At 42.8% G+C, this 19,536-nt stretch overlaps 1 protein-coding gene across 2 annotated transcripts; it reads left to right on the top strand.

Moving 5' to 3' along the window:
• Nucleotides 1-8,471: 8,471 nt before the first annotated feature.
• Nucleotides 8,472-18,972, top strand: LOC139578984 (N-acyl-aromatic-L-amino acid amidohydrolase (carboxylate-forming) B-like). Of its 2 annotated transcripts, none has more exons than XM_071407151.1 (7): nt 8,472-8,788; nt 11,656-11,882; nt 12,672-12,867; nt 15,267-15,360; nt 15,487-15,594; nt 16,006-16,121; nt 18,558-18,972. In XM_071407151.1, the coding sequence occupies exons 1-7, from the start codon at nt 8,720-8,722 to the stop codon at nt 18,753-18,755; spliced, it is 1,008 nt and encodes a 335-aa protein (XP_071263252.1). In that variant the 5' UTR covers nt 8,472-8,719; the 3' UTR covers nt 18,756-18,972. The 2 variants fall into 2 exon arrangements, with proteins under 2 accessions (XP_071263252.1, XP_071263251.1); XM_071407150.1 differs by having other exon boundaries at nt 8,518-8,788; nt 11,653-11,882.
• The last annotated feature ends 564 nt before the right edge of the window (nt 18,973-19,536 follow it).

The following is a 19,536-nucleotide window of genomic DNA, read 5'->3' as shown; positions in this document are numbered from 1 at the left end:
TCCAATCCAACATTAAATCTAGAATCGGCTTCCTATATCGCAACAAAGCATCATTCACTCATGCTGCCAAACATACCCTCGTAAAACTGACCATCCTACCGATCCTCGACTTCGGTGATGTCATCTATAAAATAGCCTCAAACTCTACTCAACAAATTGGATGCAGTCTATCAGTGCCAACTGTTTTGTCACCAAAGCCCCATATACTACCCACCATTGTGACTTGTACGCTCTTGTTGGTTGGCCCTCGCTTCATACTCATCGCCAAACCCACTGGCTACAGGTTATCTACAAGCCTCTGCTAGGTAAAGCCCCGCCTTATCTCAGCTCACTGGTCACCATAGCAGCACCCACTCATAGCATGCGCTCCAGCAGGTATATCTCACTGGTCACCCCCAAAGCCAATTCCTCCTTTGGTCATCTTTCCTTCCAGTTCTCTGCTGCCAATGACTGGAACGAACTGCAAAAATCTCTGAAGCTGGAGACTCATATATCCCTCACTAGCTTTAAGCACCAGCAGTCAGAGCAGCTCACAGATCACTGCACCTGTACATAGCCCATCTGTAAACATCCCATCTATCTACCTACCTCATCCCCATACTGTATTTATTTATTTATCTTGCTCCTTTGCACCCCAGTATCTCTACTTGCACATTCATCTTCTACACATCTACCATTCCATTGTTTAATTGCTATATTGTAATTACTTCGCCACCATGGCCTATTTATTGTCTTACCTCCCTTATCTTACCTCATTTGCACACACTGTATATAGACTTTTTGTTTTCTTTTGTTCTACTGTATTATTGACTGTATGTTTTGTTTATTCCACGTGTAACTCTGTTTTATGTGTCGAACTGCTTTGCTTTATTCTTGGCCAGGTCGCAGTTGCAAATGAGAACTTGTTCTCAACTAGCCTACCTGGTTAAATAAAGGTGAAATTAAAAAAATAAAAAATAATAATGACAATGCAAAAACAGTTTTTTTTATCAAATTTGGCAAATTTGATAAATATCCCCCTGAAATATCACATTTACATAAGCATTCAGACCCTTTACTCAGTACTTTGTTGAAGCACCTTTGGCAGTGATGAAAGCCTCGAGTCAAATCAAATGTTATTAGTCACATGTGCCGAATACAACAGGTGTAGACCTACAGTGAAATGCTTACTTACGAGCCCCTAACCAACAATGCAGTTTAAAAAAATACGGATAAGAAATAAAAGTAACAAGTAATTAAAGAGGAGCAGTAAAATAACAATAGCGAGACAATATACAGGGGGGTACCGGTACAGAGTCAATGTGCTGGGGCACCGGTTAGTTGTACATGTTGGTAGAGTTATTAAAGTGACTATGCATAGATGATAACAGAGAGTAGCAGCGGTGTAAAAGGGGGAGAGGGTCAATGCAAATAGTCTGGGTAGCCATTTGATTAGGTGTTCAGGAGTCTTATGGCTTGGGGGAAGCTGTTTAGAAGCCTCTTGGACCTAGACTTGGCGCTCTGGTACCGCTTGCCATGCGGTAGCAGAGAGAACAGTCTATGACTAGGGTGGCTGGAGTCTTTGACAATTTTCAGGGCCTTCCTCTGACACTGCCTGGTATAGAGGTCCTGGATGGCAGGATTCTTGGCCCCAGTGATGTACTGGGCCGTTCACACTACCCTCTGTATTGCCTTGCAGTCAGAGACCGAGCAGTTTCCATACCAGGCAGTGATGCAACTAGTCAGGATGGTGCAGCTGTAGAACCTTTTGCGGATCTGAGGACCCATGCCAAATCTTTTCAGTCTCCTGATGGGGAATAGGTTTTGTCATGCCCTCTTCACGGCTGTCTTGGTGTGTATGGACCATGTTAGTTTGTTGGTGATGTGGACACCAAGGAACTTGAAGCTCTCAACATCCTCCACTGCAGCACCGTCGATGAGAATGAGGGTGTGCTCTGTCCTCTTTTTCCTGTAGTCCACAATCATCTCCTTTGTCTTGATCACAGTGAGGGAGAGGTTGCTGTCCTGGCTCCACACGGCCAGGTCTCATCGTTGTCGGTGATCAGGCCTACCACTGTTGTGCCAACGGCAAACTTAATGATGGTGTTCGAGTCGTGCCTGGCTGTGCAGTCATGAGTGAACAGGGAGTACAGGAGGGGACTGAGCACGCACCCCTGAGTGGCCCCTGTGTTGAGGATGTGTTGTTACCTACCCTTACCACCTGGAGGCGGCCCGTTAGGAAGTCCAGGATCCAGTTGCAGAGGGAGGTGTTTAGTCCCAGTGTCCTTAGCTTGTTGATGAGCTTTGAGGGCACTGTGGTGTTGAATGCTGAGCTGTAGTCAATGAATAGCATTCTCACATGGGTGTTCCTTTTGTCCAGGTGGAAAAGGGAAATGTGGAGTGCAATAGAGATTGCATCATCTGTGGATCTGTTGGGGCAGTATGCAAATTGGAGTGGGTCTAGGGCTTTTGGGATAATGGTGTTGATGTGAGGCATGACCAGCCTTTCAGGAGCACTTCATGGCTACAGACGTGAGTGCTACTGGTCGGTAGTAATTTAGGCAGGTTACCTTAGTGTTCTTGGCACAGGCACCATGTTGGTCTGCTTAAAACATATTGGTATTACAAACTCGGACAGGGAGAGTTGAAAATGTCAGTGAAGACACTTGCCAGTTGGTCAGCGCATGCTCTCAGTACACGTCCTGGTAATCCATCTGGCCATGCGGCCTTGTGAATGTTGACCTGTTTAAAGGTCTTACTCACATCGGCCGCGGAGAGAGTGATCACACAGTCTTCCGGAACGGCTGGTGCTCCCATGCATATTTCAGTGTTATTTGCCTCGAAACGAGCATAGAAGTAGTTTAGCTCATCTGGGCGGCTCGTATCATTGGGAAGCTCTTAGTTGTTCCCTTTGTAGTCTGTAATGGTTTGCCAGCCCTGCCACATCCGACGAGCGTCAGAGCCGGTGTAGTACGATTCGATCTTAGTCCTGTATTGATGTTTTGCCTGTTTGATGGTTCATCGGAGGGCATAGCGGGATTTCTTATAAGCTTCCGGGATAGAGTGCCGCTCCTTCAAAGCAGCAGCTCTAGCCTTTAGCTCAGTGCGGATGTTGCCTGTAATCCATGGCTTCTGGTTGGGGTATGTATGTACGATCACTGTGGGGACAATGTCATCGATGCACTTATTGATGAAGCCAATGACTGATGTGGTGTACTCCTCAATGCCATCGGAGGAATCCCAGAACATATTCCAGTCTGTGCTAGCAAAACAGTTCTGTAGCTTAGCATCTGCTTCATCTGACCACCTTTTTGTTGATTTAGTCACTGGTGCTTCCTGCTTTAATTTTTGCTTGTAAGCAGGAATCTGGAGGATAGAATTATAGTCAGATTTGCCAAATGGAGGGCGAGGGAGAGCTTTGTACGCGTCTCTGTGTGGAGTAAAGGTGGTCCAGAGTTTTTTTTCCCTCTGGTTGCACATTTAAAGAAATTTAGAAAAACGGATTTAAGTTTCCCTGCATTAAAGTCGCCGGGTATTAGGAGCACCACCTCTAGGTGAGCGTTTTCTTGTTTGCTTATGGCGGAATACAGCTCATTCAATGCTGTCTTAGTGCCAGTCTCTGACTGGTGGTATGTAAACAGCTATGAAAAATACTGATCAACTCTGTAGGTAGATAGTGTGGTCTACAGCTTATCATGAGATACTCTACCTCAGGCGAGCAATAGCTCGAGACTTCCTTAAATATCGGGCACCAGCTGTTATTTACAAAAATACATAGTCTGCCGCACCTTGTCTTACCAGTCGCCGCTGTTCTATCCTGCCGGTACAGCGTTTAACCAGCCAGCTGTATGTTGATAGGGTCGTCGGTCAGCCACGACTCTGTGTAGCATAGGATATTACAGTTTTGAATGTCCCGTTGGTAGTTTAATCTTTCATGTAGGTCATCGATTGTATTTTCCAAAGATTGCACGTTTGCTAGCAGAATGGAAGGATGTGGTGGTTTATTCGATCGCCTACGAATTCTCAGAAGGCAGCCCGCCCTCTGGCCCCTTTTTCTCCGCCTCATCTTCACGCAAATCATGGGGATCTGGGCCTGTTCCTGAGAAGGAGTATATTGTTCGTGTCGGGCTCGTCAGACTCATTAAAGGGAAAAAAGGATTCTGCCAGTCCGTGGTTGGTAATCGCAGTCCTGATGTCCAGAAATTATTTTCGGTCATAAGAGACGGTAGTGGGAACATTATGTTCAAAATAAGTTTAAAAAAACAAGTTACAAACAACGCAAAAAAACAAAACAAAAATCACAATCTGTTGGGGACACGTAAAACGTCTGCCGCCTTTTCCGGCACCATTTTATTGAACAGGAGGACAAATAATCTTGGGTATGATGCTACAAGCTTGGCACACCTGTATTTGGGGAGTTTCTCCCATTCTCTACAGATTATCTCGAACTCTGTGAAGTTGGATGGGGAGCGTTGCTAAACAGCTATTTTCAGGTCTCTCCAGAGATGTTCAATAGGGTTTAATTCCGGACACTGGCTGGGCCACTCAAGGACATTCAGAGACTTGTCCTGAAGCCACTCCTGCGTTGTCTTGGCTGTGTGCAGGGTCGTTGTCCTGTTGGAAAGTGAACCTTTGCCTCAGTCTGAGGTCCTGAGCCCTCTGGAGCAGGTTTTCATCAAGGATCTCTCTGTACTTTGCTCCGTTCTTCTTTCCCTCAATCCTGACAAGTCTCCCAGTCCCTTCCGCTGAAAAACATCCCCACAGCATGATGCTGCCACCACCATGCTTCACCGTAGGGATGGTGCCAGGCTTCCTCCAGATGTGACACTTGGCATTCAGGCCAAATAGTTCAATCTTGGTTTCATTAGACCAGAGAATCTTGTTTCTCATGGTCCGAGAGTCATTTTGGTGCCTTTTGGCAAACTCAAAGCAGGCTGTCATGTGCCTTTTACTGAGGAGTGGCTTCCGTCTGGCCACTCTACCATAAGGGCCTGATTGGTGGAGTGCTGCAGAGGTAGTTGTCCTTCTGGAAGGTTCTCCCATCTCCACAGAGGAACTCTGGAGCTCTTTCAGAGTGACCATCGGGTTCTTGGTCACATCCCTTACCAAGGCCCTTCTCCCCCGATTGCGCAGTTTGGTCGGGCGGCCAGCTCAAGGAAGAGTCTTGGTGGTTCCAAACTTCTTCCAATTAAGAATGACGGAGGCCACTGTGTTCTTGGGGACCTTCAATGCTGCAGACATTTTTTGGTACCCTTTCCTTGATCTGTGCCTCGACACAATCCTGTCTCGGAGCTCTACAGACAATTCCTTTGACCTCATGGCTTGGTTTTTGTCTGACATGCACTGTCAATTGTGGGACTGTTTGTAGAAAGGTGTTTTTCTTTTCTAAATCATGTCCAATCAATTGAATTTACCACAGGTGGACTCCAGTCAAGTTGTAGAAACAGCTCAAGGATGGTCAATGGAAACAGGATGCACCTGAACTCAATTTTGAGTCTCATAGCAAAGGGTCTGAATACTTCTTTAAATAAAGTATTTGTTTTTTATTTAATACATTTGCGAAAATGTCTAAAACAGTTTTAGATTTATCATTTATCATTGTGTGTAGATTGATGAGGAACGCTTTTTATTTCATCCATTTTAGAATAAGGCTGTAACAAAGTGGAAAAAGGGAAGGGTTCTGAATACTTCATGAATGCAGCACCAATAGAGATTTTGGAAGCCACCCTTTGCCTTGATGACAGCTTTGCACACTCTTGGCATTCTCTCAACCAGCTTCACCTGAAATGCTTTTCCAACCGTCTTGAAGGAATATGTTGAGCACTTGTTGGCTGCTTTTCCTTCACTCTGCAGTCAAACTCATCCCAAACCATCTCATCTGGTTTGAGGTCGGGTGATTGTGGAGGCCAGGTCATCTGATGCAGCACTCTAACGCTCTCCTTCTTGGTCAAATAGCCCTTACATAGCCTGGATGTGTGTTTTGGGTCATTGTCCTGTTAAAAAACAAATGATAGTCTCACTAACTGCAATCCAGATGGGATGGCGTATCACTGCAGAATGCTGTGGTAGTCATGCTAGTTAAGTGTGCCTTGAATTCTAAATTAATCAGACAGTGTCACCAGCAAAGCACCATCACACCTCCTTCATGCTTCACGGTGGGAATCACACATGTGGAGATCATCCTTTCACCTACTCTGCGTCTCAAAGACACAGCGGTAGGAACCAAACATCTGATATTTGGAATCATCAGACCAAAGGACAGATTTCCACCGGTCTAATGTCCATTGCTTGTGTTTTTTGGCCCAAGCAAGTCTCTTCTTATTATTGGTGTCCTTTAGTAGTGGTTTATTTGCAGCAGTTTGACCATGAAGGCCTGATTCACACAGTCTCCTCTGAACAGTTGATGTTGAGATGTGTCCGTTACTTGAATAATGTGAAGCATTTATTTGGGCTGCAATCTGAGGTACAGTTAACTCTAATGAACGTATCCTCTGCAGCAGAGGTAACTCTGGATTTTCCTTTCCTGAGAGCCAGATTCATCATAGAGCTTAATGGTTTTGCGACTGCACTTGATGAAACTTTCAAAGTTCTTGAAATTTTCCGGCTTGACTGACCTTCATGTCTTAAATTAATGATGGACTGTTATTTCTCTTTGCTTATTTGAGCTGTTCTTGCCATAATATGGACTTGGTATTTTACCAAGTAGAGCTATCTTCTGTATACCACCCCTACCTTGTCCCAACACAACTGATTGGCTCAAACGCATTAAGAAGGAAAGAAATTACACAAAATGTACTTTTAACAAGGCACACCTGCTAATTGAACTGCATTCCAGTTGACTACCTCATGAATCTGGTTGAGAGAATGCCAAAACTCTGCGAAGCTGTCATCAAGGCAAAGGGTGGCTACTTTGAAGAATCTGAAATATAAAATATATTTGATTTGATTAACACTTTTTTGGTTACTACATGATTCCATATGTGTTACAATGTAGAAACTAGTAAAAATAAAGAAAATCCCTTGAATGAGTAGGTATGTCCAAACTTTTGACTGGTACTGTATATATACACTGAGTGTACAAGTCATTAGCAACACCTTCCTAATATTGAGTTTGCACCCCTTTTTTGTTCTCAGAACAGACTAAATTGGTTGGGACATGGACTTTACAATTTGTCAAACGTTCCACAGGGATGTTGTCCCATGTTTATTTATTTTTATTCCAGACTCTGAAATTGCTCCTTCTGATATTTCTTTATTTGTACTCTTGTATGTGTGTATTTTCTTGTATCACTAGGTGTTGTTACTGCACGTTGGAACTAGAAGCAGGAGAATTTCTCTGCACCTGTTATAACATCTGCAAATCTGTGTACACGACCAATAAACTTTGATTTGATTTTTGTGTGTGTCCAGACCAATTAGATTCATGGAAATCACAGGTTACGCGGGCTGGGCATGATGCACGTCTACAAAGAAAGCAGAGTGCTTTCCATGGGTCAACCACAATTCTTCACTTTCCATGGGGCAACCACAGAGCAGGCTCAGCTTGCCCGGCTGCCATAAATTGTCCACTTTCACGTACACAACGGGGATGAAACAGAAAGATCAGTTTTAGGCTAGACCTACTGGAATTCTTTACAGTTTTATTGTTTTCCTAAATGTTCAGTTCACTTGCCTCAGGCAATAGGGCAACCCATGAGGTTCCTGCTACAAGTAGGTTCTGAGTTTTACCTAGTTACATCAGGAAGAAGCGATCTCTGTGGTGCCACCTCTGCTCCTAGTCTCTCCTCTCCTGTTTGAGTCTTATGTGTGATTGACTGACCCAACAGGATTAGTGGGCTAATTACAGCTTTTGAGAAAGAGAGAGTGGTGGAGACGAAAGGAAGATGGAAAAGGAGGACAAAACAGGCGAAGAGGGAGGGCAATGAGGAAGAAAATTTAGGAACACATTAGAGGTACAACACACCCACTTTAGAATGTTATTAGTTGACACAGGGAAAACTTTATTTTACGGTATAGACATTAGCAAGAATTTACTCCAAATTACACTAAAAAGATAATTACATAGTAAAAAGCTATGAATTACAAGCACCAGTAGATTAAGATGCGTCAATTGCTGACTTTGCATTTTGGTGTGGGACTGCAGTTGTCTAAAACTGGCCTTTCTCTTCCATCCCTTCCTTTCCCCCACCCCCACTAACCTTCCTTTCCACCACCACCCACTAACCTTCTCTTTCTCATCCATCCCTTCCTCTACCCCCACAAACCTTGCACCTAACAACTTATGAAAAATGTATGATGATGGCTCAGATCACAATCAATGTCTTACCTCTCTCTCTCTGTCTCTCTCTCTCTCTCTTTCTCTCTGGGAGACTCAGCACTTCGTACTGCAGTGGTCCAGGACCAGCAGAGGGAGTTCCTATTACATCATAAATGTTGCTAACTGAAATCTGATCTGAGAATAACATTAACGGGAAGGAGGCACCAGGAAGAGGGGGAAGGAAAGAAGGGAGGGATAGATCAAAGAAAGTTCTGTCTGTAAAAATTGGGGATTTGCTAAGGGCGTGGTCTGTTGTGGTGTATGTGTCTTTGCACACCCTTGCGAGTGTTTGCGTGGTGTGTGTGTCAGGTCTTTCTTGCCTCTGGCATTGAATAGTCCTGGTGTAGTGCCTGGTTTGCTTTGTTTACAGATTGTGAAATTTGGCTCACTTATGGGCGGGCTAGTTGAAAAGTTCAAAGGTTGATGACTGCTCAGTATAACTTGGGAGACTGTAGTCTCAGCCAGGGAAGGAACTTTCACCCACACCACACGGTAAGACTGCTAGCCTTACACTTTTCTCTATACCATGTCTAGAGTTCTTACCTGTCTCTCATATGGATTCCTTTGGATGTTAGTGATTGAGTGTGAGTGTGTGTGTATACTCGCACAGCTGGTGTCTGGGTTTGACTGCACACTTGTTTGTGGGAGGGGTGTTTTGTATACATACTATATGTGTGCCTTGAAGTGCAGAAACTGAGTGGGTGGAAAACACATACTGGTATATCAGCTGTTACATTTCCTGCTTGCCTGTTTGTCCGGAATTTAGATTTCCCTTGCTCTCTGGCACAGTGAAGACAAACAAAGTGGGTCTGTTCATATGACAAAGTGTTAAAGTTCAGGACACGTTATATGACAGAGGGTTCAAGACACGTTATATGACAGAGGGTTGAAGTTCAGGATGTAAACATTGTTGTCAGTGTATGGTGACACCATGGTGGATTTATACAATATGAGCTCTGAGAGCCATTTTATATATTTATTATAGAACATTTGAGAAACACCATTAACTATGAAAATAGCTAAATTCTATTCACAGTTGGTTTCCATAGAATGTGCCATGCAGAAAAAATACATTAGGAGAAGCCACTTATAGATTACAGCACAGGTGGCCAACCATTCTGGAGAGCTTGGTTATGTAGGCTTTTGCTCTAACCTTGATTCAGCTAATCAATGTCCTGGTGAGCAGCTGATGAGTAGAATCATTTATGATAGATTGGGATTAGAGTGAGGGGAAGTGAGAATAACATGGAGAAAGACAAAGACGGACAGAGATAGAGACAGAAACCTGAAGATGATTCCCCTGCTCTTACAATGACCCAGTGACACAAAAAAACAGTGATATGATATCTGAGTCAAATTTTTTAACTGTGGATGAGTAACATACAATGAATAGAAGCTATGAGGTCAGGCCTTTAGTTTCCTGCATAGAATAGTTTTACAATGGTTGTTACCTAAATGCAACTTGAATTGAATTCATTTATCTAACTAGGCAAGTCAGTTAAGAACAAATTCTTATTTTCAATGACAGACTAGGAACAGTGGGTTAACTGCCTGTTCAGGGGCAGAACAACAGATTTGTACCTTGTCAGCTCAGGGACTTGAACTTGCAACCTTTCGGTTAATAGTCCAACGCTCTAACCACTAGGCTACCCTGCCGCACCAATTGAATTCATGTAAACATTACAGTTTTGAAAACAAAGTTTGTCCCAAAAAATCTGCCTCCTGGCACAATTTACCACAGGTATGGGGTAAGTTGAGCCGTGGGACAGGGTAAGTTAAGCCACCTACACATTTCTGTACTGAATGAAATATAACCACTACCTTTATAAGACCATATTTATCTTAATTTGCCAAACACAATTCAACATAATCACTTTTTTGTCTTTTAATAATTGTAAGTATCTTTTAACACAGGCTTAACACCTAACAAACGATTGTAACACGTTTAACACTCATTGTTACCTCATATCCCAGTGATAATGCTTTGGATTACGCATAGGAACTAATCACTTAAATTTGGTCAACTTGCCAATGGCTCAACCTACCCCATGGTCATTTCATGCTAGGTTTACGGACCTCCTATTGAAGCTTATAGAGACCCCAACTGATGAATAGAATAATCTTAAAATGATCTACTTTTGTTTAGATAAGCGTCATGAAACCTTTAACACAAAACATTTATTTTACTTCGTGAAAATATGTTTTTTGGAACAAACTTTTGGTTTCTTCCTTCACAGACTCCATGAAATGATGACCTCTTCCTAAATACTTTGTCAAATTATTAATTTTGTGTATGGTTTCCTAGAAACACCGGTGGCTCAACTTACCCCTTTGGCTCAACTTACCCCACTATCCTCTACCCATTGTTTCAAATAACACCGCTGACCCTCACTAGCTTGCGAAAACTGTAAAGGTTGGCGCATTCATAGTTAATGAATGACATTTGCAGAGAGCGAGAAAGAAACGCCTGTATCTAATCTGCTTTAGTGCAACCATTGTTAATGGTAAACAGCTTGGATGCTAACAATGCTCCTTAACTGGAATCTAAACAATTATAACTTAACCCTACCAAGCCTCAGTTCATATAGTAAACCTGGACCAAGGAGCCCATGAGGAATCACTTAACCACCCCAGGGGACATCGGAACCAGAAGAAGTAATGGTCTTATTGAGGAGAGTTGTCCATAGTAGACTGTGAACATAATAGCCGGGAATACCTTTAGGGCCTCTGGGGTTATTTAGGGCATTGTCTGACTCTTGTACATGTAATGAGCAGAGGTGGCACCACAGGTCCCAGAGTGGTGGTTCAATTTTATTTTCTTCCTGATTGTAACCGGGTAAAACTCTGGAACCTTGTCTGGGGGAAGTGAACTGAGCAACCGGGCAAGTTTAGCCTGCTGTAATGTTGCCCCAGGTGATTTATTTAGGCTGAAAACCACAAAACTGTAATGAATTACGGTAGGCCTAGCCTAAAACGTGTCTTTCTGGTTTATACCCATTATTTAAGTGAAAGATTAACAATGTATGGCATTCATAGCTAGGGGTGCTAACGGGTGGGGTGCTGAGGGTGCTGCAGCACTGGCTGCTAAAATAAAAAATGTGTTTTAACAATGAACTAGGCCTCTCTTGCTCCTGTATGAGAAGACAAAAATACTCATCAACAGATCATTACGTTCATTAAACTAAATCAGAAGTGGTGAAAAGTGCTGAGGCAAATGTCTGCTCACCACACTACCATGGCCCTGGTAATGAGTAATGCGATAGAGAGCTCAAAGATGTCTATTTGCTTACACTTTGGTTATTATTTTACTATACGTCTCTCTCTCTTTCTTTCTCTCTCTCTCTCTCTCTGGCCAGCAGATGGAGCCAGTCTCTCTCCCAGCGCAGTCCCGCGTCGCCCTCTGCGGCGGCACCCATGGCAACGAGATGTCGGGCGTGTATCTGGTGAGGGAGTTGCAGAGGCAGAAGCTGGAGAAGGTAGGGTCGGCGACCTTGACCACAGTCATATCCAACCCGCGTGCCGTCCAAATGTGCAAGCGATACACCGAAGTGGACCTCAACCGTTGTTTCACCGACGCCATACTCAGGTAAAGGTTGCCATAAGCACAAATTAAACTACACATGCAATCAGTGTGATCCATCAAGGGATAGTTCACCACAACTACAAATGTATTATATCTTCTTACCACTTTACCTGTTGGCAAATGAACTATGCAGGTGTGAACTGTATGAATCAAAGACAAGATCTTACAATGCATTGTAAAGAGACAAGGAAGCATACACAAGATAACTTCCAAATAAAATATCCCTCCACCGTGGAGTCAGTAAATTAACAATGTGGTCATGGCAACATTTCCAGATAACTTTGGATATTGTTTTGGAATATTCTGAACCTTGCAGCCTGGGCTGTTATGTGCCTGGCTACCAAGGCCACTACTTATCTGAACAGTCTATTAAAGTTTTTGCATTTATGGGACTATATCATAATTCATATTCATTCTCAGTACTTATTGATACTCAAGATTTACTCAACCCTACAGAGCTGAAGGGATGACATCCCAAAGAGTTGGTGGCATTTATTTCCTCCTCTCAGTCTCTCACCAGCAAAGACGAGTAGTTGGTATTCTCCCATGCCAAGGCGATACACCTTTCTTCTAGTATACACACTCGTTCACTCTCTCTCCCACCCTCTCTCTCTCCCACCCTCTCCTTCTCCCACCCTCTCCTTCTCCCACCCTCTCCTTCTCCCACCCTCTCTCCTTCTCCCACCCTCTCTGTCTCCATTCTCTCTCCTTCTTCCACCCTCTCTCCTTCTCCCACCCTCTCTGTCTCCATTCTCTCTCACTCTCCACACCCGTCCCTCTCTCCCTCCCTAGTTCACCTGTGACGGACGCCACTCCGTACGAGGTGAGGCGAGCCCAGGAGCTGAACACTCTACTGGGGCCCAAGGGCAGCGTGGGGGCCATGGACCTGGTGTGTGATCTCCACAACACCACAGCCAACATGGGCCTCAGTCTCATCTCCTGCTCTGACCAAGACTGTGTCATTCTGCACATCTATAGACAAATCCAGGTGACCAGAGTTTCAATTCAATGAGGATTAAGGACAAGGGAAAGTGATCCAAGACCTGATCCTTGAAACAACGTCCCCTTGTCCTTAGTTGTACTGCCAGCCCCCAATGTGGGCCATCAAATAGGCTCCCTATGTTACTTTGTTTCCGTGCGAGGGAATTAAGATCGATCTTCTTTGGACACTGTGTTAATTAACATCCAGACGAGCTTCAATGCCATAACTCTCCTTCCGTTGCCTCCAACTGCTCTTAAGTGCAAGTAAAACTAAATGTGTGCTCTTCAACCGATCGCTGCCCGCACCTGCCCGCCCATCCAGCATCACTACTCTGGACGGTTCTGATTTAGAATATGTGGACAACTACCAAATACCTAGGTGTCTGGTTAGACTGTAAACTCTCCTTTCAGACTCACATTAAGCATCTCCAATCCAAAATTAAATCTAGAATTGGCTTCCTATACAAAGTGTCCTTCACTCATGCTGCCAAACATACCCTCGTAAAACTGACCATCCTACCGATCCTCGACTTCGGCGATGACATTTACAAAATAGCCTCAAACTCTATTCAACAAATTGGATGCAGTCTATCAGTGCCAACTGTTTTGTCACCAAAGCCCCATATACTACCCACCATTGCGACCTGTACGTTCTCGTTGGCTGGCCCTCGCTTCATACTCGTCGCCAAACTCCCTGGCTCCAGGTCATCTACAAGTCTCTGCTAGGTAAAGCCCCGCCTTATCTCAGCTCACTGGTCACCATAGCAGCACCCAACCGTAGCACGCGCTCCAGCAGGTATATCTCACTAGTCACCCCCAAAGCCAATTACACTGCTCAAAAAAATAAAGGGAACACTTAAACAACACAATGTAACGGCCGCCTTTCCTTTCAGTTCTCTGCTGCCAATGACTGGAACGAACTGCAAAAATCCCTGAAGCTGGAGACTCATATCGCCCTCACTAGCTTTAAGCACCAGCAGTCAGAGCAGCTCACAGATCACTGCACCTGTACATAGCCCATCTGTAATATAGCCCATCCAACTACCTCATCCCCATACTGTATTTATTTATCTTGCTCCTTTGCACCCTAGTATCTCTACTTGCACATTCATCTTCTGCACATCTATCACTCCAGTGTTTAATTGGTATATTGTAATTACTTCGCCACCATGGCCTATTTATTGTCTTACCTCCCTTATCTTACCTCATTTGCATACACTGTATATAGACTTTCCCCCCTTTTTTTCCTACTGTATTATTGACCGTATGTTTGTTTATTCCATGTGTAACTCTGTGTTGTATGTGTCGAACTGCTTTGCTTTAATCTTGGCCAGGTCGCAGTTGTAAATGAGAACTTGTTCTCAACTAGCCTAACTGGTTAAATAAAGGTAAAATAAAAATCTGTTTTAAAGGGAAAGTGGATGGTTAATCTGACTGTTGCTGCCATTGAGACAATATGCTGGTTGGAAGCATTGCTGTCTGGAAGCGGAAGGAAATTATTCTGTCTGTTGCTGTCTGTAACCACGTTTCCATCCAAGTTTTTATGCGAGTAAAGTAGCACTGTGTAAAAAAAAAAATCATGACAGCTGCGACGATGGAAACAGGAAGTTTCGGTACAATTTATCAATGTTCCTTCGATATGGTGGGATCTTTTTGTGTCCCAAAAAATTATTATAGTAAAGAAATGGCGGTGGAAACACCTTTTAATGCGCAAATATTGATATAATAACCATCATGTATAAGTACACTTGGAGTCACACGGTGATATGGTGTGGTCCTCCACTACGACTCGGGAAACTATGCAGTTTATTAGGTTACAGATGGTGAAAGTGCTTGATGCTCCTTTCCAATAAATATCGAGAGCCTTATTCCGGTGACATGATGATCGATGCTTGACTGCCGTTTGTTTTTTATTTGTCATTCTTATCCATAATAACCTTATAACGTAGACTAGCCTACCCACATAGCCTATCCGCACTGTATCTGCGAGCTGTTGTGCGCTGCGGTTTGCTAGAGCGCGAGTGCCAAGAACATTTGCTATTTAACGCAACAGTTTTTTTTCCGAGTTTAAAACGTGATGGAAACACATTGCGAAAAAGTACAACGCGCACAAATGTTTTATCTGCAACAAGTCCATTTGGTGCAAACATACCACTAGTTGGAAAATTTGCATATTTTCTTTATGCAGTTTTTAGAATATTCGTATGAAAATCTGTTCCCAATTGAATGGAAACTTAATTTAGCTGTCTGGACTGATTGGAGTGTATAATTTCAACATGACTCTATTACTGTCTTAAAGGGGAAGTGCATGCACCATCTGACCTGGTTTCTGTGAGAAGGGCTTCATCTGACTGCTATAATCTGGGTCATATGGGAGTGTAAAGTGTTAATATGTTGTGTTCTCAGAGGAAGATAACCTCAGTGCCAGTGAGGTTTATCCTGCTGGATCTACCACTAGCTGATGCCTACTCTCAGGACTCCCTGGGCAAGCATGGCTTCTGTAAGTGCTTGTGCTGTGTGTTCATAGGAAACTCGCCATGCAATCTTCTTCCTGTCATAGGAAACCAGTGTTTTTCTGTATGTTTTTCCCATTTACTGTATTCATTCTAATGCTGTCACTCCACAGCGATAGAGGTGGGACCTCAACCCCATGGTGTGGTCAGAGCCGACATCTTCAACATCATGAAGGAGGCAGTCGACCAGACACTAGATTGGGTCCAGTGCTTCAACTCAGGTACTTGAACTCCCATCGACGGTAAACATTGCTGACCCCTCACATCCCCTACACACAGAATACACAACCCTTGATCATCGCTACCTGGCCTACAGCCTTGGTCAACAACAGGAATAGCATTAACATCATTCATACCTACACGCATCTAGCTCCCACGTACCAGGAACAGATACAATTAGATTTCCTTCATGCACAAGGGCCTACCATTCAACACTATGCTGTTAGTCTTCACGGCATTTGTGGTTATTGTATTTTGCATATTTTTTCCTATCTTGTGTACTCGAACTGGCCTGTGCTCTTGTATATAATGTATATGTATGTATCAAGACAAGTTCCCTTTCAAGAGAAATTACATTTTCGATTCAATTCTGGTCATTAACCTAATACAAACCATCATCTTATCTCTACCAGGAAGTGCCTTTGAAGGTGGCGAGGTGGATGATGTGTACACCTTTGTGAAGAGTGTAGACTACCCAAGAGACCCAGAGACCAATGAAATCACTGCTGCCATACATCCCCAACTACAGGTTCAGGAACCTCCTGCCCTTGTATTTAATTGAATCTTCCTGCAGTTGGTTAAAGTCCTGTAAATGAACCCTTCAATGCATAGCTGCTGGAAGCAGCTGCAGCACCCCCTGATAAATTGAAATACTTTTGCCATAATTAGGCAACAAGAATAAAATGTTTTCTCCTAAAGTTATATTACTCCTGTCTGAAAAGACATAAATTAAATAATTCTAAATACTAAACCAGAGTGCATAATTTAGCCACAGAGGATAAATAGCTTCTAACAAATAGCTGTGGATTAAGTGTTGTACACTATCAATGGCTGCCAGTTCTGACATGAATGGGAACTGTCATTTTTGGATTATATTTTTATGGTTGGTTGCAGCTGCCAGTTTGCCTACCACAAATTTCAAAATATAATTTCGAGAAAAACGTAGGCCTACCGTTTGAAAAGTAAATGCCTACTGCTGAAAAATTAGAAACAATTTTTGAGTGATTCTGAGTGAACAGCACTGTTTTTCAAAGTAATTTATCTTGAGATATTGTCACGAGCTCATCGGCCATCACCAGTGAGTAGCCTATTCTTCATCATTGGGTGAATCAGTGTCACTGGGAAGTTTATTTTGTAGCCTATACAGTATACTACATATCAGGGTGTCCGATCATGACAATTTGACGCCGGACAAGTAGTTGGGAAGGTTTTTATTTATCGAACATTTGAGAAATTTACCAGTAGTCCATATGCATTGGGTGCTTAACCGATTAGAGCGTCCACCCACGCAGCCAACGCCAACAATAAACTATGGATAATGGCCAAATTAGCCACATTTACATGTCCTTAAAAACAGCCTATGACAAAAACTCTATTCATTTTGTTTCCATGTTTAGCATAAGCAAAACTTCATAGCATATTGTTTTTTAGTTTCCTAAAACAATAATTGTCCACCTGACGGTTCAGCTGCCAGAGATTTGTACGCTAAATGCATCAGGGCATTGTATAGGCTTAGGTGTCCACCTATATGATATTAATATTTAAAAATAAACATAAAGGAAGAGAAGCTTAAGCCTAGCCCCAGAGAGAGAGGGAGAGATATGCCGGCGGCATGCTACGACACCGACATGCATTTCTTTGTCCTTGTCAGATAGGCTACTGCGTCTGCTATACAGACATAGGCGTACAGGAGGCGAATTCGTTATTTTGCTCTTATAATATTTTTTTACAAAGATAAACATTATATTGTTAGATTATAGGAGTAACTCTGGTAGGCCTAAAACTTTCTTCCTCACCTCAAGTTCAACTGTCAGGGTCAGTTGGAGCGCCGTATTGCACTGCCTTCATATCATAGGCCTGCAACATTTTATTAGGGCAATATCAAAAGTAAGTCAAACCATTGTTTATAGGGAAAATATGAGCAGAATATTATATCAAAGCAGACACAACATTACAGAAAATGGCTCAACAGAATGAAACAAAACCTTCACAGAAGATTTAAACAGTCTATATTGCAGAAATAACCAAGAAAGGCTACCTACCATACTCAACACATGACAGCTATAGGCTAAAGATATTTATTTGACAAAAGTTACTTATAACTTATCTTAAGTTAAATACAGAGCACATAATTAAAAAGAAAGATCAAACTTAATTTAGCCAACATAAATGTCTCAGCAGAATGAAACAAAATGCATTTAAAATATTTCAAGAATTGGTTTAGATTAATAAATAGGCCTACAATAATATGCAGTAAAGATAAATTCCATTCTTATAAATACAAAAAAAAAATGAAGTTCCAAAATTGCATCCTAACTGAATAGCATGCTGCACTGTTCAGACACATCAGATGATACGGTGTCCCGTAAAGCTGAATTGGGCATCTTCTAAAGTAAACAACTCCCACTTAATCTTTTTGACCTGTTGCATTGACGTACAATTATGTACAAAATGTCCCAAATTTCCCCACTGTGTCTCTTACAGCCTGTTTTGAGTTCAGTGTGTACTGGCAGCTATTGTTCCACAGGAAGCTTATCTTAAATCACAAACAACAGACGACTTAAACATGAGAGCAGTGGACCAGGCCTTGAAGAGTGAGCGGCCTCTAAGTTAATATCAATCCCAATGCTCAATCTTCTTCAAATTACTAAGATATTGCATTATTGGATTGCTATCTGAAAGCCAATTACCATTCACTTTGTTACTTTCACTAGTCTCCATAATCTGTTTCCTTCAACTAGGACTCCCTTCTTCCCAACAGGAAGACTTCTCAATCTACTACTTATACACACTGATCACTCTCAAGCAACATTCTGCTTTCCCCCCTATTAGAAGGTTTAAAACAAAACAAATGATAACATTCTCCATGTTGGAAGGCATTGTTTTCATTTTAGTATACCTTCACAGCATAGACCTAGTACATTATCTAAATGCAAAGCATGCTGATGTGAATCTTTCTCCCCAGGACCGTGACTTCTGCCTCCTCCATCCGGGAGATCCCATGTTCCTGATGTTTTCTGGGGAGATAGTGAAGTACGAAGGGGTAGAAGTCCTCCATCCCTACTTTGTGAACGAGTGTGCATACTATGAGAAGAGTATTGCATTCCACCTGGCACGAAAGATGACACTCACTATCCCCCCCTTGCAAGTGAAGAGAGATTGATGAAGGTGGAGGGGGAGGATAAGAGAGATAATCTGAAGAGCGGGAGAATTAAAGGGAAAACACGCACAGAACCTTAATAAGCACTTACTAGTCTAACCTCATTGTCAATTTATTTTTAGTCATCACCAAATATCCTCAGGAATACTGTGTGTGAAAGAATGCACAGTTCAATGCAATAATCCAGTATTTCAATTAAACATGTACATTTTCTGTTTAATTAGTTGTCTTCATAGTTGCATTTCATTGCTCCATTTAAGATTGTGCTAGGTACAGATGACACCTTTGACATAGTTTAATGCAGGAAAAGGTTACAAGGTACACTATATATACAAAGTATGTGGACACCCCTTCAAAATAGTGGATTTGGCTATTCCAGCCACAACCGTTGCTGACAGGTATATAAAATCAAGCACACAGCTAGCAATGTCCATAGACAAACATTGGCAGTAGATCGGCCTTACTGAAGAGCTCAGTGACTTTCAACGTGGCACAGTCATAGGATGACACCTTTCCAACAAGTAAGTGTGTAAAATTTCTGCCCTCCCCCTGTCAACTGTAAGTGCTGTCATTGTGAAGTGGAAACGTCTCGGAGCAATGGCTCATCCACAAAGTAGTAAGCCACACAAGCTCACAGAACGGGATTGCGAATGCTGAAGCTCGTAGCGAGTAGAAATCGTCTGTCCTCGGTTGCAACACTCACTACTGAGTTCCAAACTGCCTCTGGAAGCAACTTCAGCACAATAACTGTTCGTAGGGAGCTTCAATGGCCGAGCAGCCGCAC

The sequence above is a fragment of the Salvelinus alpinus genome, chromosome 6, assembly GCF_045679555.1.
Source record: "Salvelinus alpinus chromosome 6, SLU_Salpinus.1, whole genome shotgun sequence".
In the NCBI taxonomy this organism is placed as follows: domain Eukaryota; kingdom Metazoa; phylum Chordata; class Actinopteri; order Salmoniformes; family Salmonidae; genus Salvelinus; species Salvelinus alpinus.
The sequence above is the reverse complement of the archived record's forward strand: the minus strand, read 5'-3'. Positions and strand labels throughout refer to the sequence as shown.